Source organism: Saccoglossus kowalevskii, chromosome 3 (genome assembly GCF_978046115.1).
Source record: "Saccoglossus kowalevskii chromosome 3, keSacKowa6.1, whole genome shotgun sequence".
In the NCBI taxonomy this organism is placed as follows: Eukaryota; Metazoa; Hemichordata; class Enteropneusta; family Harrimaniidae; genus Saccoglossus; species Saccoglossus kowalevskii.
Window position 1 is genome coordinate 24,801,203 of NC_140643.1, and position 25,008 is coordinate 24,826,210.

Genomic DNA, 25,008 nt, shown 5'->3' on the forward strand with positions numbered 1-25,008 from the left:
GTTGGCGATTTTGGTACACTTGCTGATTTCTAGAGCCACAGACTTCGGACCACCCTTCCCTCTATTAGTGCTGCCATCGCGTAGAAGTATAGGCGGGGTGTCGATGACGATCAAGTTATTTTCACCGATGTGTGTTCCCCAATCTGTTTCTTGCGTGATAGACACCAATGAACGCCGACTACGGAACCTTTCCACGCCGAGTAGGTTGTTGCCAGTTCGAACTTTTACCGTTTCCTATCATACCGACCAACACCATAGATACGGTGTCTTTCCTCAATGGACTTCTGCTATCGATACTCATGGCTATTATGTAAACCCAGTGGAATTGTTCTAACAGTATACAAAGTCTTAATCAGGCAATGTGTTTACTTGCGACTAGCGTTGGTGAGTTTAAAGGATAATACGTCGTGAATGCAACAAAATTATTACGATACTGTCAGTTATACCTCGTGACCACGACTATACGCAAGCGCCCTGACCTATGCCATATCAAACGACAAAAAGCAAACTATTAACCTTTAAACGTAACATGCAAGTCGTATCCAATAACTCTAATTTATTGGCAGAGGTGCATACAGGACACTGGCATTTAATAGTAAGTTCAAAGACGTTGATAGCGCTATATAGTGTTGGTGTGTATATGATTACATAAAACATTTACTATGATTATACTCGACTGCTGGCGAAACCGAAAATAAGGCATCTGCTCTTTACTCAACTAAAATTCTAGTTTATTCATGACGCACATCTACGGAGAACTAATTTACATATGAACGCTATTGTTTCAAACGACAGTACCAGACAATCTCGTACCACGCATGACATCATCCTTTATTCGGAATCTAGTACTTAGTCCTTGTTTATTTCAAAACATGTTTCAATATATGCAGGACAGATTGACCTTTCGCCTATACTATAAATAGACTTCAGTTTACCCAGGCTAGGTACGTGAAATCAACCAGTAGTTAGAGCAAAGTAACTTAAACAAACGATCATCAAATTAAATTAAATATTAACAATTATATTATATTGTGAGAAGTAAGGCGAATCAAAGGTCTGCAGGTCAATTGCGCCAAAATAGTCAATAATATTTGACAGTAGTGTGACAATACACTGTAACTGCTAACAATAATATTTAACAGTAGTGTGACAATACACCGTAACTGCTAACAATAATATTTAACAGTAGTGTGACAATACACCGTAACTGCTAACAATAATATTTAACAGTAGTGTGACAATACACCGTAACTGGTAACAATAATATTTAACAGTAGTGTGGTAATACACTGTAACTGCTAACAATAATATTTAACAGTAGTGTGACAATACACTGTAACTGGTAACAATAATATTTAACAGTAGTGTGACAATACACCGTAACTGCTAACAATAATATTTAACAGTAGTGTGACAATACACCGTAACTGCTAACAATAATATTTAACAGTAGTGTGACAATACACCGTAACTGGTAACAATAATATTTAACAGTAGTGTGACAATACACTGTAACTGCTAACAATAATATTTAACAGTAGTGTGACAATACACCGTAACTGCTAACAATAATATTTAACAGTAGTGTGACAATACACCGTAACTGCTAACAATAATATTTAACAGTAGTGTGACAATACACCGTAACTGGTAACAATAATATTTAACAGTAGTGTGACAATACACTGTAACTGCTAACAATAATATTTAACAGTAGTGTGACAATACACCGTAACTGCTAACAATAATATTTAACAGTAGTGTGACAATACACCGTAACTGCTAACAATAATATTTAACAGTAGTGTGACAATACACCGTAACTGGTAACAATAATATTTAACAGTAGTGTGACAATACACTGTAACTGCTAACAATAATATGTAACAGTAGTGTGACAATACACTGTAACTGGTAACAATAATATTTAACAGTAGTGTGACAATACACCGTAACTGCTAACAATAATATTTAACAGTAGTGTGACAATACACCGTAACTGCTAACAATAATATTTAACAGTAGTGTGACAATACACCGTAACTGGTAACAATAATATTTAACAGTAGTGTGACAATACACTGTAACTGCTAACAATAATATTTAAAAGTAATGTGACAATACACCGTAACTGGTAACAATAATATTTAACAGTAGTATGGTAACACACTGTAACTGGTAACAATAATATTTAACAGTAGTGTGACAATACACCGTAACTGGTAACAGTAATATTTAACAGTAGTGTGACAATACACCGTAACTGCTAACAATAAGATTTAACAGTAGTGTGACAATACACCGTAACTTGTAACAATAATATTTAACAGTAGTGTGACAATACACCGTAACTGGTAACAGTAATATTTAACAGTAGTGTGACAATACACCGTAACTGCTAACAATAAGATTTAACAGTAGTGTGACAATATACCGTAACTGCTAACAATACTATTTAACAGTAGTGTAACAATACACCGTAACTGGTAACAGTAATATTCAACAGTAGTGTGACAATGCACCATAACTGCTAACAATACTATTTAACAGTAGTGTAACAATACACCGTAACTGGTAACAGTAATATTCAACAGTAGTGTGACAATACACAATAACTGCTAACAATAATATTTAATAGTAGTGTAACAATACACCGTAACTGGTAACAGTAATATTCAACAGTAGTGTGACAATACACCATAACTGCTAACAATAATATTTAATAGTAGTGTAACAATACACCGTAACTGCTAACAGTAATATTTAACAGTAGTGTGACAATACACCGTAACTGCTAACAATAATATTTAACAGTAGTGTGACAATACACCGTAACTGCTAACAGTAATATTTAACAGTAGTGTGACAATACACCATAACTGCTAACAATAATATTTAATAGTAGTGTAACAATACACCGTAACTGCTAACAGTAATATTTAACAGTAGTGTGACAATACACCGTAACTGCTAACAATAATATTTAACAGTAGTGTGATATTACACCGTAACTGCTAACAGTAATATTTAACAGTAGTGTGACAATACACCATAACTGCTAACAATAATATTTAATAGTAGTGTAACAATACACCGTAACTGGTAACAGTAATATTTAACAGTAGTGTGACAATACACCGTAACTGCTAACAATAATATTTAACAGTAGTGTGGCAATACACTGTAACTGCTAACAATAATATTTATCAGTAGTGTGGCAGTACACCGTAACTGCTAACAATAATATTTAACAGTAGTGTGACAATACACCGTAACTGTTATCAATAAGATTTAACAGTAGTGTGACAATACAACGTAACTGCTAACAGTAATATTTAACAGTAGTGTGACAATACACCATAACTGCTAACAATAATATTTAACAGTAGTGTGACAATACACTGTAACTGCTAACAATAATATTTAACAGTAGTGTGACAATACAACGTAACTGCTAACAGTAATATTTAACAGTAGTGCGACAATACACTGTAACTGGTAACAGTAATATTTAACAGTAGTGTTACAATAATACGCTTGCATCATTCACACTAAGCTCTAACCATAAGGCAACAATGCAGTAACAATAATACAACCACAGTATTGCTCAGCAATAGTCTTAAACAATAGTCGGCGTGATAATAAATTCACAGATATGTATCAAGCTTCTCCTTGTAATACATAGTTCTACAACACTACCGATGAGCTTAATAGATGATGTGGATTTCACAGAATCAACGGATAGCGACTACCCAAAGTTAAATCACTACGTGAATATAATTGACATGGGCACTAACATATCGTTGCAATCACTGGATGCAATGTCCGATGCACCTCAATGTTACTTCATAGAACAGAGGTTGTATTGATACATACGATTGACCACCGCTGCTGCTGGCTTCCTATTTGCCGCCGAGTTGTCAGTCCTTGGATTATTACATCACTGGTGTGTTGCCATCTTGGAAATTTCCGACGCGGCAACCCGCTAACTTCAGAGTCGGCGAACGGTCGTTTTGCTGAGAGTTGCTTTCCCCAGACGGGAACCAAACCCTTCACTAAGTGTTCATCTGATACAATTCAGCCGGTTTGAACAACCACAAGCACCTTTTGTATAAACATTTCAAATAAAGTACAGGTAGACATCAGACTTTCACTTCGGACGCATCTCAGTTTTACACGAGAAACTTGTATACTGATCAAGGCGCAACAGTAAGTTGGCACAAATAGTCCAACCATGAATTGTACATACTGAATAGAAGCAAGCATTAGAACGTCTTTCTACAGCTAAACCAAGCAATAAGTATACAATTTTATATAAATAATACCAAGATACCAATAAACTTATAGTTGACTGATAAAAATCCGTTGGCGTATGCATACAACAGTGATCCACTTTCACCGGAAATGGCGGTTAAATGAAAAGTGCGCCACTAAAGACTGACATTGGGCACCATTTGTTTTCATAGCGCTTCTGTAACTGTTCAAATGCATCGAATACAATACACAAAAACAATACTATTTTCAACAGTCTATAATAACATAACATCCTAGTCGGCATCACACAACATTCTAATCGACGTAACATAACATAATAATCAACAAATCATAACATAATAATCGACATAACACGATATGATAAACGACATAAAACTTCATAACAATTAACATAATACTAGTCATGACAATAAAAGGAATACGACATAATAATCGATGTAACATCGAGTGATGTGTGTATCATTCTACAGTTGATGTTTATTGCTCCATGCAAATAGTTTCGAATCTCTGTCGACTTTTCGCTGAGATGCAAAGAGCGAAATATATTGAGAACGTCATATAATCATACGCGCTCGTTTTGTGATAACCATATACGATTTATAATATTGGGATGAAAAACACGCTTCGTATTACGGTTGATCGTATGATCCTTTTCCAAAAGTGCATCGCCACGACTGGCCTCGGGAACACGTGTAGGACGCCAATGAACGCTGTATAAGTGATTTACAAGGACGCAATAGTACACAATGTCAATGAATTGAATGAATAACATATCGGACGCTGTTTGTAGCAGACACTTTTTTTATGCCGGTGAATCACCTTAGCTTTTTTATTGCGAAATATTATAAACAGATCGTACTGTAAAATAAAGGTTCAAGTTACCTCGGCATGGCTTAGCACAGGGTTTCTTTGTATCAAGAGCATTTATACCGGACAACTTCTTGTTACACAATTATTAAGATTATATCTTCTTAGACGGAATTTATTTATGGAATGCGCCCGTGTGTAATCCATTAATTATCTATTTGTGAATTTTCGGGCGTGAATTTTATAATTAGTCAGTTGTCGGACATTGTCGGAAAACGCCTTGGTACAAAGCAGTTGTTGCATCTTTCCGAGATTATTATTTCGAGCCATCGCTGTGATACAACAAATAGCGCCACCAACGTAACATTGACAAATGAATCGGTGGATTCCAGTCTGCGGAAGATCGATTTTAACTCATGTGTACTAATACTACCCTGAACGTCAGCTTCTAGCAAGACTATTAAATATCTGTCATCTGTTACATACTTGTTTATTCAGCACTGCGCCACCATTTACCGACACGGCTGCACATCCCTGATGCCCGCCACATGAGTCATATTTAGTTGCAGGTTTCGCTGTGTTACCGTAAAATACGTTTCAAGCTGTTTATGACCATTTCATCCCGTTTAGCTAACTACCGAGTTAAGGTATGTGGTTTTGTTTTGTGTTTACCCAATCATTTGCTATAAATCCACAATGGTATTGAATTATTATGACGTATAAACATTACTCGTTGCATTGTGAAGCAAATTAATTAATGGTGGCCGTGAATTTCGAAGTCGGTGCAGCGAATTTCGTGAACTTCTTTAAAGAACACTTCCTGTTACTAATCATCCTAATTCTGTTTGCAGAGAAAATGGAGTTGCCGAATCGTCGACAGAAACTGGTACTTCTTGTACTTGGCCTGACCAAGAGCGGTAAAAGCGCAACTGGTAACATCATTCTTGGTGAACACAAGTTTCCATGTGGCCGATCTTATATCTGCACAACCAAAGTTACAGAATATGGAACATGCGGTGTTGAGCGAGAAATCGTATTCATCGACACACCTCCTATTCTGATCCCAGTGATGAGATGACAGCCGAACATGTAATACAAGAGATCGGAAAAGGCATGTCCATGGCGAATGCCGGGAGTTGCGGCATTAACGCCATTATTTTGACACTCAACGCCAGCGACCGACTTAACAAAGAACATGATGCCAGTGTTGAGTGGCTTCGATATTACTTCGGCGATGACAATTTGTCGAAATACGGTATTGTATTAGTCACGAGAAAAGATCAGTTGGACGAAGACGACCTATCAGTCAAAGATCTCTTAATGAAGACGCCACCCTCTGTACGTGGGTTACTAAAGAGAATAGACAACCGCGTGGTAGCGTTCGCTAACAATTCATGTAACAACGATGTCAGACAAACCCAAGTTTCAGAGCTCTTATTTATGGTGGAGAGAATTAGAGAAGAAAAGTGATATCATGAAAAACATAAGAAACTTAAGTTTATCATTGAAAAAGTGTTTCATTGTGTAACTTCGGAGAATTCAGATAGTACTTGGATACTAAGAAACCTACAGATTTCACACTTTATACTCCCAGCCACCATGGTTCAACAAAACACTCATTCACACTCTGTACTCTATTCCCCGGGACGAGGAAACGCATATACGAGGCGATTGCAGAATTGGATAATAATTTGCACAGAAAAAAATATGGATCACAATTAATGCAGAGATAATTATGCAAGAATAAACTATATTCAGATATTGTAGACAAAATTTACAGCAAATTCATCAAGCAAACAAAATATAGCAGAAAACTAAGCGAATAAAATAAATATTGTGCACAGATGCACAACGCAGATGTTCTTATCATCTACGCCTAATTGTATTCCAACAAATTTCTAGCGACCATACCCAATATAGTCTAACACATAGTGACACAATCGCCACAGCCCTGATCTTAAATATTGAACAAGACCGCTGCTAGACTCGTTGATACTCAGGCGACATCGTCTTTCCAGTTGTAACACGTTTTCCTCATTCCCTCTCATGTACAGGAGAGGGTCTGTGTTTTCTTCTCTAATTCTCTCCACCATAAATAAGAGCTCTGAAACTTGGGTTTGGCTGACATCGTTGTCACGAGAATTGTTTGCAAACGCTACCACGCGGTTGTCTATTCTCTTTAGTAACCCACGTACAGAGGGTGGCGTCAACAATAAGAAATCTTTGACTGATAGGTTGTCTTCGTCCAACTGATCTTTTCTCGTGACTAATACGATACCGTATTTCGACAAATTGTCATCGCCGAAGTAATATCGAAGCCACTCAACACTGGCATCATGTTCTTTGTTAAGTCGGGCGCTGGCGTTGAGTGTCAAAATAATGGCGTTAATGCCGCAAATCCCGGCATTCGCCATGGACATGCCTTTTCCGATCTCTTGTATTACATGTTCGGCTGTCATCTCATCACTGGGATCAGAATAGGAGGTGTGTCGATGAATACGATTTCTCGCTCAACACCGCATGTTCCATATTCTGTAACTTTGGTTGTGCAGATATAAGATCGGCCACATGGAAACTTGTGTTCACCAAGAATGATGTTACCAGTTGCGCTTTTACCGCTTTTGGTCAGGCCAAGTACAAGAAGTACCAGTTTCTGTCGACGATTCGGCAACTCCATTTTCTCTGCAAACAGAATTAGGATGATTAGTAACAGGAAGTGTTCTTTAAAGAAGTTCACGAAATTCGCTGGACCGACTTCGAAATTCACGGCCACCATTAATTAATTTGCTTCACAATGCAACGAGTAATGTTTATACGTCATAATAATTCAATACCATTGTGGATTTATAGCAAATGATTGGGTAAACACAAAACAAAACCACATACCTTAACTCGGTAGTTAGCTAAACGGGATAAAATGGTCATAAACAGCTTGAAACGTATTTTACGGTAACACAGCGAAACCTGCAACTAAATATGACTCATGTGGCGGGCATCAGGGATGTGCAGTCGTGTCGGTAAATGGTGGCGCAGTGCTGAATAAACAAGCATGTAACAGATGACAGATATTTAATAGTCTTGCTAGAAGCTGACGTTCAGGGTAGTATTAGTACACATGAGTTAAAATCGATCTTCCGCAGACTGGAATCCACCGATTCATTTGTCAATGTTACGTTGGTGGCGCTATTTGTTGTATCACAGCGATGGCTCGAAATAATAATCTCGGAAAGATGCAACAACTGCTTTGTACCAAGGCGTTTTCTGACAATGTCCGACAACTGACTAATTATAAAATTCACGCCCGAAAATTCACAAATAGATAATTAATGGATTACACACGGGCGCATTCCATAAATAAATTCCGTCTAAGAAGATATAATCTTAATAATTGTGTAACAAGAAGTTGTCCGGTATAAATGCTCTTGATACAAAGAAACCCTGTGCTAAGCCATGCCGAGGTAACTTGAACCTTTATTTTACAGTACGATCTGTTTATAATATTTCGCAATAAAAAAGCTAAGGTGATTCACCGGCATAAAAAAAGTGTCTGCTACAAACAGCGTCCGATATGTTATTCATTCAATTCATTGACATTGTGTACTATTGCGTCCTTGTAAATCACTTATACAGCGTTCATTGGCGTCCTACACGTGTTCCCGAGGCCAGTCGTGGCGATGCACTTTTGGAAAAGGATCATACGATCAACCGTAATACGAAGCGTGTTTTTCATCCCAATATTATAAATCGTATATGGTTATCACAAAACGAGCGCGTATGATTATATGACGTTCTCAATATATTTCGCTCTTTGCATCTCAGCGAAAAGTCGACAGAGATTCGAAACTATTTGCATGGAGCAATAAACATCAACTGTAGAATGATACACACATCACTCGATGTTACATCGATTATTATGTCGTATTCCTTTTATTGTCATGACTAGTATTATGTTAATTGTTATGAAGTTTTATGTCGTTTATCATATCGTGTTATGTCGATTATTATGTTATGATTTGTTGATTATTATGTTATGTTACGTCGATTAGAATGTTGTGTGATGCCGACTAGGATGTTATGTTATTATAGACTGTTGAAAATAGTATTGTTTTTGTGTATTGTATTCGATGCATTTGAACAGTTACTGAAGCGCTATGAAAACAAATGGTGCCCAATCCACGGTCAGTCTTTAGTGGCGCACTTTTCATTTAACCGCCATTTCCGGTGAAAGTGGATCACTGTTGTATGCATACGCCAACGGATTTTTATCAGTCAACTATAAGTTTATTGGTATCTTGGTATTATTTATTTAAAATTGTATACTTAATGCTTGGTTTAGCTGTAGAAAGACGTTCTAATGCTTGCTTCTATTCAGTATGTACAATTCATGGTTGGACTATTTGTGCCAACTTACTGTTGCGCCTTGATCAGTATACAAGTTTCTCGTGTAAAACTGAGATGCGTCCGAAGTGAAAGTCTGATGTCTACTTGTACTTTATTTGAAATGTTTATACAAAAGGTGCTTGTGGTTGTTCAAACCGGCTGAATTGTATCAGATGAACACTTAGTGAAGGGTTTGGTTCCCGTCTGGGGAAAGCAACTCTCAGCAAAACGACCGTTCGCCGACTCTGAAGTTAGCGGGTTGCCGCGTCGGAAATTTCCAAGATGGCAACACACCAGTGATGTAATAATCCAAAGACTGACAACTCGGCGGCAAATAGGAAGCCAGCAGCAGCGGTGGTCAATCGTATGTATCAATACAACCTCTGTTCTATGAAGTAACATTGAGGTGCATCGGACATTGAATCCAGTGATTGCAACGATATGTTAGTGCCCATGTCAATTATATTCACGTAGTGATTTAACTTTGGGTAGTCGCTATCCGTTGATTCTGTGAAATCCACATCATCTATTAAGCTCATCGATAGTGTTGTAGAACTATATATTACAAGGAGAAGCTTGATACATATCTGTGAATTTATTATCACGCCGATTATTGTTTAAGACTATTGCTGAGCAATACTGTGGTTGTATTATTGTTACTGCATTGTTGCCTTATGGTTAGAGCTTAGTGTGAATGATGCAAGCGTATTATTGTAACACTATTGTTAAATATTACTGTTAGCAGTTACAGTGTATTGTCGCACTACTGTTAAATATTACTGTTAGCAGTTACGTTGTATTGTCACACTACTGTTAAATATTATTGTTAGCAGTTACAGTGTATTGTTACACTACTGTTAAATATTATTGTTAGCAGTTACAGTGTATTGTCACACTACTGTTAAATATTACTGTTAGCAGTTACAGTGTATTGTCGCACTACTGTTAAATATTACTGTTAGCAGTTACGTTGTATTGTCACACTACTGTTAAATATTATTGTTAGCAGTTACAGTGTATTGTTACACTACTGTTAAATATTATTGTTAGCAGTTACAGTGTATTGTCACACTACTGTTAAATATTATTGTTAGCAGTTACGGTGTATTGTCACCCTACTGTTAAATATTACTGTTAGCAGTTACGTTGTATTATCACACTACTGTTAAATCTTATTGATTGCAGTTATGGTGTATTGTCACACTACTGTTAAATATTATTGTTAGCAGTTACTGTGTACTGTCACACTACTGTTAAATATTACCGTTAGCAGTTACGGTGTATTGTCACACTACTGTTAAATATTATTGTTAGCAGTTACAGTGTATTATCGTTACACTACTGTTAAACATTACTGTTAAGTGACTATTGTGCATTGCTTAGCTCTACTTGTAAGGAGTACTGTGAATGATAGTTGGTGCATTGCCATTTGTACATTATTGTTAGAACTTTGTTAATCAAAGATTGTTATACATTGTTAAGAATTACATAATTGTCCAGGCTACAAAAATTGGCGCCAAAACGTGGGGCTTGGAATTCTGTTTTGATTTGTGTACACATATTGCTCTGTTCCGGGGTTATAGGCATTTGTGATCTGGCGGTGGACGGCACTGGATCTGCATGGTGCTTATGTTGGCAGACTACCTGCAAACAAGTGTTTCCTTATTTGAAGAGAGTGAATTTCAAGAGTAGCAGTGGTGATTAGTTCAGCATAATAATTAAGGTGAGATTGCTCCTTCACTGTATGTATATATAGTATTATGGCTGAGCACGTGGATGATAGCAGGCCAGAGATAAGTGGGCCAATGGTCACTCCTACAAGTGGTGCAGTTCCAAAGCGTGCAGAGGGGGTCTGGTCAGAGCCAAATGGGGTTCAAGTGACACCTAAGATGTATCGCAGATGTTCTTTTTCACCATCGGGCATGAGCAGTTCCAGATCTCATAGTCAATCTCGGGAAGTAGGTGATAGGCGAAATGGTAGTGATAATGGTTGAGAGACACTCCTCATATTCCCCAGAACCCATCAGCCATGGGAAAGTCCATTGCTGAACCAATATGCAGAGAAGCTAACGCATCATTATACAGGGGACCTCAAAGACCATGCAGTGAGAATGGTGATGAATATTACACTGCTAGGGATAACTTGCATGGCCCATCAAATTACAACTATGATCGAAACATTATGTAATTGCATCCGACGTGGGCTGCAGGCATGTTCCAGTCTCCAAGGTTAGATACATTTTCAGGAGACCCATCTGGAAAAGGGGATGCTGAATTTGAGATATGGAAAGACATGTGGAGGTATTGTTGGAATCAAGAACATACCCTCACAGCATACTTCTGCCAGCAGTAAGACAGTCGTTGAAGGGGCGTGCAGCATGGAAACTTGAAACACTACCACGCGACGCATCCGTAAAACAAAAATCATAAATAAACTTGAGAGCAGTTTTGGTGAGATGGAAAAAGGCTCTGTTTTATTAGAACGCTTTTATCGAGACAGTCGCCAGAAAGAGGGAGAGACTATAGCAGAATTTGCTGACAGACTTGAAAGGAGTATCCATATTGTTAAAAGACGTGGAGGTATTAAAGATTCAGCAGTTGATGAAGCCCTGAGGACTGTATTCTGACAAAATATTCGAGAAGACAGAGTTGTTGATATCACTCGACTAATGAAAGCACTGTGTACTACATTTGAAGAAATGAAGAGGCATGTAATGAGTGCTGAACAGGAGGTGAAAGATAGAACAACAATGAGTAGTATGTATAAAAGGTCAGCTACTGGACCAGACACAGAGGTGATGAAAATGATGAAACTGTGTGTTGAGGGTATGGTAACAGTGACAGAAACCCTGAAGAAACTGGAACTGGAGATTCATCAACAAAACGAACTAACGCAGGTGTGACTCCAAGTGAGATTGATCGCTCACAATCAGATGATGATCACAAGACCAGGTCATGTAGATGCTACAACTGTGGAGTAGAAGGCCACATGGCACGTGAGTGTTCTGAGCCCAAGAAACCCCCATTCGCTGCTACAATTGCAAGGAGGAAGGCCATAAGTCAAATAAATGTCCAAAATCTAAACAAAACACGAAAGAAAGATCTCAGGACCAATCAAGGTCTGCCCAATCAAGAAAGCAAGTCAAGAATGAAAATCGATGTGTCATGGTAGAAACGCGCAGAGAAAATTTAGTTGGAGATCCAGAAGAAGAGAAAATGTTTGTAGAAGGTATAACTTGCTGTTGTCTGGTCGATACAGGTTCACAGGTTACAACCATTTGCAAGAACTTTTATGATCAGCACTTGTCAAAATTCCCAATCCGTGCCATAGAAGAACAGTTAACTGTAACAGGAGCCAAAGGACAGCCAGTGCCTTTCCTTGGGTTTATTGTGGTGCGAATGTCATTCCCTAGACATGTCTTTGGAGATACACAAGAAAGTAAGTATCATTCCTCATTGGTGTTGGGAAATGATGATTATAACAGAGAGGTACCAGTGACGGTGGGAACCAATTTGTTGGGTCTATACAAAGCTAAGCCATATAATAGAGGGAAAGGCAAAGCACGTTATATGCGCATTTCAAAGACTGGATAATTCAGACAAGTTTGTTGGCGTGGTGTCGTGGTGACATTGGTAATGTGCGTGCTATGACGAAACATCCTGTTCAATTGGAACCACAGCATGCTAGAATCATGTGGGGTCGACTAAAAAGGTTCCGTGTGGTGATCAATTTGTTGTGACTGTAGAACCCAGTCCAATGAAAACTGGCGGTGTTGTAATTAAACCGACAACAGCAGTGCTGAAGTGTTTGCAAGGCAAATCTCGAGTGCCAGTCTGTCTCCATAATACGTCCACTAGACGAATCACAATCAGACACGGACAGTTGTTAGCAAGAGCATATACAGTAACATGGATTGGAAAACCTGATGATCTGGATTCAGAATTGTAAAAAAAATTACAGAAATAACCACCAGTGATGCTGGGAGCAACCCGAAAGATATCAATCTATCCCAGGGTCGGAATCACCCATAACCGAAACACAGGTGAAGCAGGTTCATCAGCTACTGGAAGGCAAATCATCTGTCTTTCCTAACCGTGACAACAATTTGGGACATTGTACAGAAGAACAACATCACATTAGGTTAATAAGCAATGAGCTGATCCGAGAGCGACACCGGAGAATCCCACCTGGAATTATGAGGAAGCTCGACAAGTCTTGCATGGTATGTTAGAGAGCAATGTGATCAAAGAAACACATAGCCCTTGGGCTGCACCAGTTGTTCTTGTCCGCAAACGTGACAATAAGCTGAGATTGTGCATTGATTATCGAAAGTTAAATGAGAAAACGATCCGAGATTCTTATCCTCTCCCTCGTATCGAAGAGAGTTTGGATGTCCTTCTTGGTGCTTGATGGTTTTCATCCATTGACCTGAAGGTGGGGTACTGGCAATAGGATATGGCACCCGACGATATTGAGAAGACGGCACTCGTAACCCCACTAGGACATTATGAGTGTCTACATAGCCCTGTCACTTTCCAAAGGTGTATGGAGAAGTGTTTGGGGGACTTAAATTTCAACATTTGTTTAGTATAACTTGACAATAGAATTGTGTTTAGCAAGACCTTTGAGGAACACCTGGAAAGATTGAAGATGGTACTTGTCAGATTGGGAGAGAAAGGGCTTAAGATTAAAGCTAGTAAGTGTCAGTTGTTGCAACAACGGGTTAAATATAGTTTCAGAAGATTGGGTTGGCACAGACCTAGAGAAGACAAGAGCGCTCAAGGAATGGGGAATACCTACAAATGTTAGGGAAGTCCGTAGGTTTTGCTGGGTATTTCCATTGTTTTGTGAAAGGGTATGCTGGAATTGTCAAACCGCTTACTGATTTAACTGCTGGGTTGCCGACAAGACTAAGGAGTAGTAAGAAAGCACAGAAGCTTAAGCTGCCAGAATTCGTGTGGACTGAAGCCTGTCAAACAGCTTTTGATACCATAATTGACAAATTAACTAGTGGCCCGAACTTGGCCTATGCGAATTACACTCAGCCTTTCGAGTTGCATACAGATGCTAAGGGTTGTATTAGGTTGGAACATGGTAAAGACAAGAAGGTGATCATGTATGCTAGTCGTGCACTATCGCGCAGTGAGCAAAATTATCCTGCTCATAAGCTTGAATTTTTGGCCTTAAAATGGGCAGTTACTCAAAAGATGCATGATTATTTGTATGGAAATGAGTTTGTTGTCCTAACAGACAACAATCCCCTTATATATGTAAACACCACTGCCAAATTGGACGCCACTGGCTGCCTTGAGTGCATATACATTCAAGTTGGTTTACAGATCTGGTAAAAAGAACTGAGATTCTGATGGCCTCTCAAGGATGCCTCGCGCTAATGACCAGGATGTTACTGAAGTACAGATGTCAGCTGGGGACATGCAAGCTCACAAAGTTGCTAGTAATCCATGGGTTGAAGCTATGAGCCACGTCATAACTGCTGTGCCTGAATGTCTGGATGAACCTCCAATGTGGCCTGAGAAGCATGCATTGCCTCCAGTGACTATGCAGGAATGGAAGTTCTTGTAGGAATGCGATCATGATATAGAAGATTTAAGATGGTATGCAAAACAAAATGAACGGTCGCGCCCGGAAACCACCAAACATGAGACACCGTCTGTCAGAAAAGGACTGTGGGAATGGAAACGTCCATGTTTTCGGTGGAACGTATTGCATCGTACCAGACTAGATAAAGATGGTAACACTTATTACCAACTAGTTGTACCTTTGGAATACCGTGGTGTGGCATTAAAGGGAACACATGATGATGTTGGCCACCTAGGGAAAGACAGGGTGTTGGAATTATTGCGATCAAGATTTTATTGGCCAGATATGTACCGTGATGTACAACAAAAGATAGAAACCTGTCCAAGATGTAATGCACGAAAACTACACACCGAGTTAAAGCCCTGTTAGTAAATATCAAAACCACACAACCACTGGAGTTGGTATGTATTAATTATCTTTCCATAGAAGACTATAAGAAAGATCACTTTACCCGATATTTTGTTGCTATTGTGGCTACTTCTCAGAAGGCCAAACAGACAACTGATCATTTGTTGAATCACTTTCTAGTCCATTATGGAAAAGTTGCATTCCGATCATGGCAGGGAGTTTGAATCTAAATTAATCAAGCGCCTATGTCAACATGTTGGTGTACAGAAAACGAATAGCTCTTCCTACCACCCACAGGGCAACGGGAAATGTGAACGATTTAGTCGCACCTTGATAGACATATTGGCACTTTTCCTCCAGAGAAAAAGGTTGATTGGAAGAAGTAAGTCGCACCACTTGTACATGCGTACAATTGCACTGAGAATAGTAGCACTGGTTATACTCCATACTTCCTTATGTATGGTGTATGGAAGGCAACCAAGGTTGCCAATTGATATTTACTCAGGTTTACAACCAGAGAAAACAAGTAGCTACAGTGAATATGTTGAGGAAAAGATTAGCCACAGCATACAAGTTAGCTACCGCTATGTCCACACATAAAGCTGAACAGAACAAAAAAAGATATGATTGCGGGGCTAAGGATGCTGTCTTTAGACATGGTGACAGAGTGTTGGTTAATGTGCGTGGAAAACATAAAATCGCGGATCGCTGGGATCCCAAACCTTACTGGGTAGAGAGGAGACTCAATCCCAATGTACCTGTATATGTGGTTGTATCAGAAGGACGATGTGGGACAAAAATCACACTTCACCGTAACTTGTTGTTGCCATGTAGTACACTGCCAATCCCATATCTGACCCACCCAAGAGAAATTCATCGGGTACAGCATCCACGAAGACTAATGATGTTGAGGATGACTCGCATTCAGTCTCTGACTCTGATGAAGAAGTTGATGGTATATTTGTTGCAGAACCGATCATACATGAAACTTATCCTGTGACGGTAAACCAAACTGAACCTCTACAGGTGGAAGACGTATTGAGTATAGAATCTTCTGAAGAAGCCCAGGGAGCAGGAATTCATTATTGGAAACTTCTAGTCCTGTTACAGATGACTCGTCTGATGTTCCTGCTTGGGAGGAAACCTTGCGTTTTGATTTCCCTTGGCCATAGATGAGTCAGTGTCTTCAAATCAGCAGAAGTACACTGAAGTATCAGGAGATGTAGCTGCCAGTAATGCAGATGACATAGAAACAGTTGATAGAAGTGAACGGTCAGCTGATACACCAGAAGACTCGATTGAAAATCCGGAAGTGGATGAGGATGAAATTACAGAAGAAAACTTGATAGAAAGTGATCAGAGTTATTCGCAAAGAAACTGATATCCCAAGACGATCAACACGAACTCGGAGACCCTTACTCTGTTATGGGTATGATCAATACTGTTTTGTGAAGAAGTTTTCACTGAATAAAGACCAGGAGAAATCAAGATAATAATCTTAATCAGGAATAAGAATGAAGAGAAAATAAACAAGATTAGAAACAAGATGGTCATGCATTAGTTGCAATGCATAACTCATGCAGCTCACCCATTAACATCTATATACTGTATCCAGATGAAATTGGAGAGAATTGCAGGAGTGTTCACTGAGGTATTACTTGGAAAACGGCTGTTCACAGAAAATGGTACCGGGAACTGCGCAACTCTGGGTACCAAGCTAACAACATTGATTAGAAACAACTTGCTTATCTTGTGGAAGTGAATATTTGTACCTTCTTTCTAGTGTTTAGTGTGTGACAGATGACGAGGATATATGATCTTTTTTTTCAATAAATTACATATGAGTAAGTATTTAGGGTACATAACACTCGTTTCATACTTGATAGACATATGTTATGAAGTAGGATTTGAATGAATTTGTTGAAGGATTGTATGAATATAATCAGTGGAGTGTATCAGTATGCGATATGTGCGTGAAAGTACTAATCGGGACAGCCGTTCCCTTCTTTTCTCCTTATTGTTGCAGGAGATACTACATGAGCTGCCTTGTTGTGAACTCATACTGGACAAGACTGACTAATGTAACTTGGCATCTATGTGGCAACAGTCGCTGGCATCCTGCCGTGGTGCAAGTGATGTGGCTGCTAGGTCAGGGCTTAATGTGACACAGTATTTCATGTGAACTGGAACTGAGTTACTTGGTTTACCCACATTGAAGGTGACGCATGTAAGGATGGTACTGTTTTGATGAACTATTTGTATTGTTATCCAATGGTCACAAATTTTTATGTGGTGTTATGGCTGAGACAGCCTTCTCTGTCCCAGGAGAGAGATATAGACTGTTAAACATAGTGTTATTTTTGTGTATTGTATTTGATGCATTTGAACAGTTACAGAAGCGCTATGAAAACAAATAGTGCCCAATGTCAGTCTTTAGTGGCGCACTTTTCATTTAACCGCCATTTCCGGTGAAAGTTGATCACCGTTGTATGCATCCGCCAACGGATTTTTATCAGTCAACTATAAATTAATTGGTATCTTGGTATTATTTATTTAAAATTATATACTTAATGTTTGGTTTAGCTGTAGAAAGACGTTCTAATGCTTGCTTCTATTCAGTATGTACAATTCATGGTTGCACTATTTATGCCAACTTACTGTTGCGCCTTGATCAGTATACAAGTTTCTCGTGTAAAACTGAGATGCGTCTAAAGTGAAAGTCTGATGTCTACCTGTACTTTATTTGAAATGTTTATACAAAAAGTGCTTGTGGTTGTTCAAACCGGCTGAATTGTATCAGATGAACACTTAGTGAAGGGTTTGGTTCCCGTCTGGGGAAAGCAACTCTCAGCAGAATGACTGTTTGCCGACTCTGAAGTTAGCGGGTTGCCGCGTCGGTAATTCCCAAGATAGCAACACACCAGTGATGTAATAATCCAAGGACTGACAACTCGCCGGCAAATAGGGAGTCAGCAACAGCGGTGGTCAATCGCATATATCATTACAACATCTGTTCTATGAAGTAACATTGAAGTGCATCGGACATCGCATCCAGTGATTGCAACGATATGTTAGTGCCCATATCAATTTTATTCACGTAGTGATTTAACTTTGGGTAGTCGCTATCCGTTGATTCTGCAAAATCCACATCATCTATTATGCTCATCGTCAGTGTTGTAGAACTATATATTACAAGGAGAGGCTTGATATATATCTGTGAATGTATTGTTATGCCGACTATTGTTAAAGTATATTGCTGAGCAATACTGTGGGTGTATTATTGTCAATGTATTGTTGCCTTATGGATAGAGCTTAGTGTGAATGATGCAAGCGTATTATTGTAAAACTACTGTTAAATATTCCTGTTAGCAGTTACAGTGTATTGTCACACTACTGTTAAATATTACTGTTAGCAGTTACAGTGTATTGTCACACTACTGTTGAATATTATTGTTAGCAGTTACGGTGTATTGTCACACTACTGTTAAATATTACTGTTAGCAGTTACAGTGTATTGCCACACTACTGTTAAATATTATTGTTAGCAGTTACGGTGTATTGTCACACTACTGTTAAATATTACTGTTAGCAGTTACGTTATATTGTCACACTACTGTTAAATATTATTGTTACCAGTTACAGTGTATTGCCACACTACTGTTAAATATTATTGTTACCAGTTACGGTGTATTGTCGCACTACTGTTAAATATTATTGTTACCAGTTACGGTGTATTGTCACACTACTGTTAAATACTATTGTTAGCAGTTACAGTGTATTGCCACACTACTGTTAAATATTAGTGTTAGCAGTTACGGTGTATTGTCAAAATACTGTTAAATATTACTGATACCAGTTACGGTGTATTGTCACACTACTGTTAAATATTATTGTTAGCAGTTATGGTGTATTGTCACACTACTGTTAAATATTATTGTTACCAGTTACGGTGTATTGTCACACTACTGTTAAATATTACTGTTAGCAGTTACAGTGTATTGTCACACTACTGTTAAATATTACTGTTAGCAGTTACGTTATATTGTCACACTACTGTTAAATATTATTGTTAGCAGTTACAGTGTATTGCCACACTACTGTTAAATATTATTGTTACCAGTTACGGTGTATTGTCACACTACTGTTAAATATTATTGTTAGCAGTTACGATGTATTGTCACACTACTGTTAAATATTATTGTTACCAGTTACAGTGTATTGCCACACTACTGTTAAATATTATTGTTAGCAGTTACGGTGTATTGCCATACTACTGTTAAATATTACTGTTACCAGTTACGGTGTATTGTCATACTACTGTTAAATATTACTGTTACCAGTAACGGTGTATTGTCACACTACTGTTAAATATTATTGTTAGCAGTTACAGTGTATTGCCACACTATTGTTAAATATTATTGTTAGCAGTTACGGTGTATTGTCACACTACTGTTAAATATTATTGTTAGCAGTTACGGTGTATTGTCACACTACTGTTAAATATTATTGTTACCAGTTACGGTGTATTGTCACACTACTGTTAAATATTACTGTTAGCAGTTACAGTGTATTGTCACACTACTGTTAACTATTACTGTTAGCTGTTACGTTATATTGTCACACTACTGTTAAATATTATTGTTAGCAGTTACAGTGTATTGCCACACTACTGTTAAATATTATTGTTACCAGTTACGGTGCATTGTCGCACTACTGTTAAATATTATTGTTACCAGTTACGGTGTATTGTCACACTACTGTTAAATACTATTGTTAGCAGTTACAGTGTATTGCCACACTACTGTTAAATATTATTGTTACCAGTTACGGTGTATTGTCACACTACTGTTAAATATTACTGTTACCAGTTACGGTGTATTGTCACACTACTGTTAAATATTAGTGTTAGCAGTTACGGTGTATTGTCACACTACTGTTAAATATTACTGATACCAGTTACGGTGTATTGTCACACTACTGTTAAATATTATTGTTAGAAGTTATGGTGTATTTTCACACTACTGTTAAATATTTTTGTTAGCAGTTACGGTGTATTGTCACACTACTTTTAAATATTATTGTTACCAGTTACGGTGTATTGTCACACTACTGTTAAATATTACTGTTAGCAGTTACAGTGTATTGTCACACTACTGTTAAATATTACTGTTAGCAGTTACGTTATATTGTCACACTACTGTTAAATATTATTGTTAGCAGTTACAGTGTATTGCCACACTACTGTTAAATATTATTGTTACCAGTTACGGTGTATTGTCACACTACTGTTAAATATTATTGTTAGCAGTTACGGTGTATTGTCACACTACTGTTAAATATTATTGTTAGCAGTTACAGTGTATTGCCACACTACTGTTAAATATTACTGTTAGCAGTTACAGTGTATTGCCACACTACTGTTAAATATTATTGTTAGCAGTTACGGTGTATTGTCACACTACTGTTAAATATTACTGTTAGCAGTTACGTTATATTGTCACACTACTGTTAAATATTATTGTTACCAGTTACAGTGTATTGCCACACTACTGTTAAATATTATTGTTACCAGTTACGGTGTATTGTCGCACTACTGTTAAATATTATTGTTAGCAGTTATGGTGTATTGTCACACTACTGTTAAATATTATTGTTACCAGTTACGGTGTATTGTCACACTACTATTAAATATTACTGTTAGCAGTTACAGTGTATTGTCACACTACTGTTAAATATTACTGTTAGCAGTTACGTTATATTGTCACACTACTGTTAAATATTATTGTTAGCAGTTACAGTGTATTGCCACACTACTGTTAAATATTATTGTTACCAGTTACGGTGTATTGTCGCACTACTGTTAAATATTATTGTTACCAGTTACGGTGTATTGTCACACTACTGTTAAATATTATTGTTAGCAGTTACAGTGTATTGTCATACTACTGTTAAATATTATTGTTAGCAGTTACGGTGTATTGTCACACTACTGTTAAATATTATTGTTAGCAGTTACAGTGTATTGCCACACTACTGTTAAATATTATTGTTAGCAGTTACGGTGTATTGTCATACTACTGTTAAATATTACTGTAACCAGTTACGGTGTATTGTCATACTACTGTTAAATATTACTGTTACCAGTAACGGTGTATTGTCACACTACTGTTAAATATTATTGTTAGCAGTTACAGTGTATTGCCACACTATTGTTAAATATTATTGTTAGCAGTTACGGTGTATTGTCACACTACTGTTAAATATTATTGTTAGCAGTTACGGTGTATTGTCACACTACTGTTAAATATTATTGTTACCAGTTACGGTGTATTGTCACACTATTGTTAAATATTACTGTTAGTAGTTACAGTGTATTGTCACACTACTGTTAAATATTACTGTTAGCAGTTACGTTATATTGTCACACTACTGTTAAATATTATTGTTAGCAGTTACAGTGTATTGCCACACTACTGTTAAATATTATTGTTACCAGTTACGGTGTATTGTCGCACTACTGTTAAATATTATTGTTACCAGTTACGGTGTATTGTCACACTACTGTTAAATACTATTGTTAGCAGTTACAGTGTATTGCCACACTACTGTTAAATATTATTGTTACCAGTTACGGTGTATTGCCACACTACTGTTAAATATTATTGTTAGCAGTTACAGTGTATTGTCATACTACTGTTAAATATTATTGTTAGCAGTTACGGTGTATTGTCACACTACTGTTAAATATTATTGTTAGCAGTTACAGTGTATTGCCACACTACTGTTAAATATTATTGTTAGCAGTTACGGTGTATTGTCATACTACTGTTAAATATTACTGTAACCAGTTACGGTGTATTGTCATACTACTGTTAAATATTACTGTTACCAGTAACGGTGTATTGTCACACTACTGTTAAATATTATTGTTAGCAGTTACAGTGTATTGCCACACTATTGTTAAATATTATTGTTAGCAGTTACGGTGTATTGTCACACTACTGTTAAATATTATTGTTAGCAGTTACGGTGTATTGTCACACTACTGTTAAATATTATTGTTACCAGTTACGGTGTATTGTCACACTACTGTTAACTATTACTGTTAGCAGTTACAGTGTATTGTCACACTACTGTTAAATATTACTGTTAGCAGTTACGTTATATTGTCACACTACTGTTAAATATTATTGTTAGCAGTTACAGTGTATTGCCACACTACTGTTAAATATTATTGTTACCAGTTACGGTGTATTGTCGCACTACTGTTAAATATTATTGTTACCAGTTACGGTGTATTGTCACACTACTGTTAAATACTATTGTTAGCAGTTACAGTGTATTGCCACACTACTGTTAAATATTATTGTTACCAGTTACGGTGTATTGCCACACTACTGTTAAATATTACTGTTAGCAGTTACGTTATATTGTCACACTACTGTTAAATATTATTGTTAGCAGTTACAGTGTATTGCCACACTACTGTTAAATATTATTGTTACCAGTTACGGTGTATTGTCACACTACTGTTAAATACTATTGTTAGCAGTTACAGTGTATTGTCACACTACTGTTAAATACTATTGTTAGCAGTTACAGTGTATTGCCACACTACTGTTAAATATTAGTGTTAGCAGTTACGGTGTATTGTCACACTACTGTTAAATATTACTGATACCAGTTACGGTGTATTGTCACACTACTGTTAAATATTATTGTTAGCAGTTATGGTGTATTGTCACACTACTGTTAAATATTATTGTTAGCAGTTACGGTGTATTGTCACACTACTGTTAAATATTATTGTTACCAGTTACGGTGTATTGTCACACTACTGTTAAATATTACTGTTAGCAGTTACAGTGTATTGTCACACTACTGTTAAATATTACTGTTAGCAGTTACGTTATATTGTCACACTACTGTTAAATATTATTGTTAGCAGTTACAGTGTATTGCCACACTACTGTTAAATATTATTGTTACCAGTTACGGTGTATTGTCACACTACTGTTAACTATTATTGTTAGCAGTTACGGTGTATTGTCACACTGCTGTTAAATATTATTGTTAGCAGTTACAGTGTATTGCCACACTACTGTTAAATATTATTGTTAGCAGTTACGATGTATTGTCATACTACTGTTAAATATTACTGTTACCAGTTACGGTGTATTGTCACACTACTGTTAAATATTATTGTTAGCACTTACGGTGTATTGTCACACTACTGTTAAATATTATTGTTAGCAGTTACAGTGTATTGCCACACTACTGTTAAATATTATTGTTAGCAGTTACGGTGTATTGTCATACTACTGTTAAATATTACTGTTACCAGTTACGGTGTATTGTCATACTACTGTTAAATATTACTGTTACCAGTTACGGTGTATTGTCACACTACTGTTAAATATTATTGTTAGCAGCTACAGTGTATTGCCACACTATTGTTAAATATTATTGTTAGCAGTTACGGTGTATTATCGTTACACTACTGTTAAACATTACTGTTAAGTGACTATGGTGCATTGCTTAGCTCTACTTGTAAGGAGTACTGTGCATGATAATTGGTGCATTACCATTAGTACATTATTGTTAGAACTATTGTTAATCAGAGATTGTTAACATTGTAAAGAATTACATAATTGTTAAATTTTATTGTTTGACTTACTGATTTACTTTCACTGTAATGATCAGTAATAGTTGTTAGCTAGGGATTATTAGTACGTATCAATGATCCATTCGTGCACGTGCATTAGTTAGGAAATAATTCTCTATTATTTTGGATATATCAAGTTATGACACTTAATGAGAGGATTGTAACTTCATTTATTGAGTATTGAATAAAAGTTCATGTTGTCTTTAAACAGATACCTGTGTCTGTGTTGTAATGTTGTTATCTGATATGTAAATATCGTATTTGTTCCTGCCATCTGGCGCATGCATGAGTCATGGTGATTGCTATAAATAAATCACTTGTACTTTAGCATTGAAACGGGTTGTATCTAGTCTTACTTGCTCCCCATTACCCAGGCATTGTTATACGGAGTTGTCAATACGTTATATTGGCGACGACTGATTCAGGAACTCATGGCGTCCGAAAGCATCCCTCACTATGAACCATTCCAAGTCCACGAGAAACCTAGCACCTGTGGAAAAAGGTGGGAGGAATGGTTGGAAGGATTTCAAATCATGATGGTCGCGTGTGACATCACGAGCACTAAGAGACAACGAGCTCTACTTATCCACTACGCGGGGAAAGAAGTACGACGTGAAATCAAAGCACTCCCAGACATCGGCGAAGAAGACGATGTCAAGAAACTCATCAAAACTCTCAACAAACGTTTTGCTCCAAAACGAACGAAAGCGTACGAAAAACACATGTTTCGTCAAGCAAAGCAAAAAGATGGTGAGTCGACGGATCAGTACCACGCCCGGTTACAACTTCTTGTGCCAAACTGCAATTATGCCAACCCTGACGAGGAAGTTTGCACACAAATCATTGAACACTGTACGTCGCAAAGACTAAGACGGCGAGCATTGAGAGAAGACATGAAGCTAGAAGACTTGTTAAACTTTGCCAGAACGAT

General features: G+C 37.3%; 2 protein-coding genes across 2 annotated transcripts; one reads left to right on the forward strand and one right to left on the reverse strand.

Annotated features, from left to right (window-relative positions):
- The first annotated feature begins 6,156 nt into the window (after positions 1 to 6,156).
- On the forward strand, positions 6,157 to 6,552 carry LOC146747595 (uncharacterized). Its single transcript, XM_085497389.1, has one exon. The coding sequence runs from the start codon at positions 6,157 to 6,159 to the stop codon at positions 6,550 to 6,552; it is 396 nt and encodes a 131-aa protein (XP_085353515.1).
- A 428-nt stretch (positions 6,553 to 6,980) lies between these two features.
- On the reverse strand, positions 6,981 to 7,541 carry LOC146747596 (uncharacterized). The gene has a single exon (XM_085497390.1). It carries the CDS (start codon positions 7,539 to 7,541, stop codon positions 6,981 to 6,983), a length of 561 nt encoding a protein of 186 aa, XP_085353516.1.
- Between the last annotated feature and the right edge of the window lie 17,467 nt (positions 7,542 to 25,008).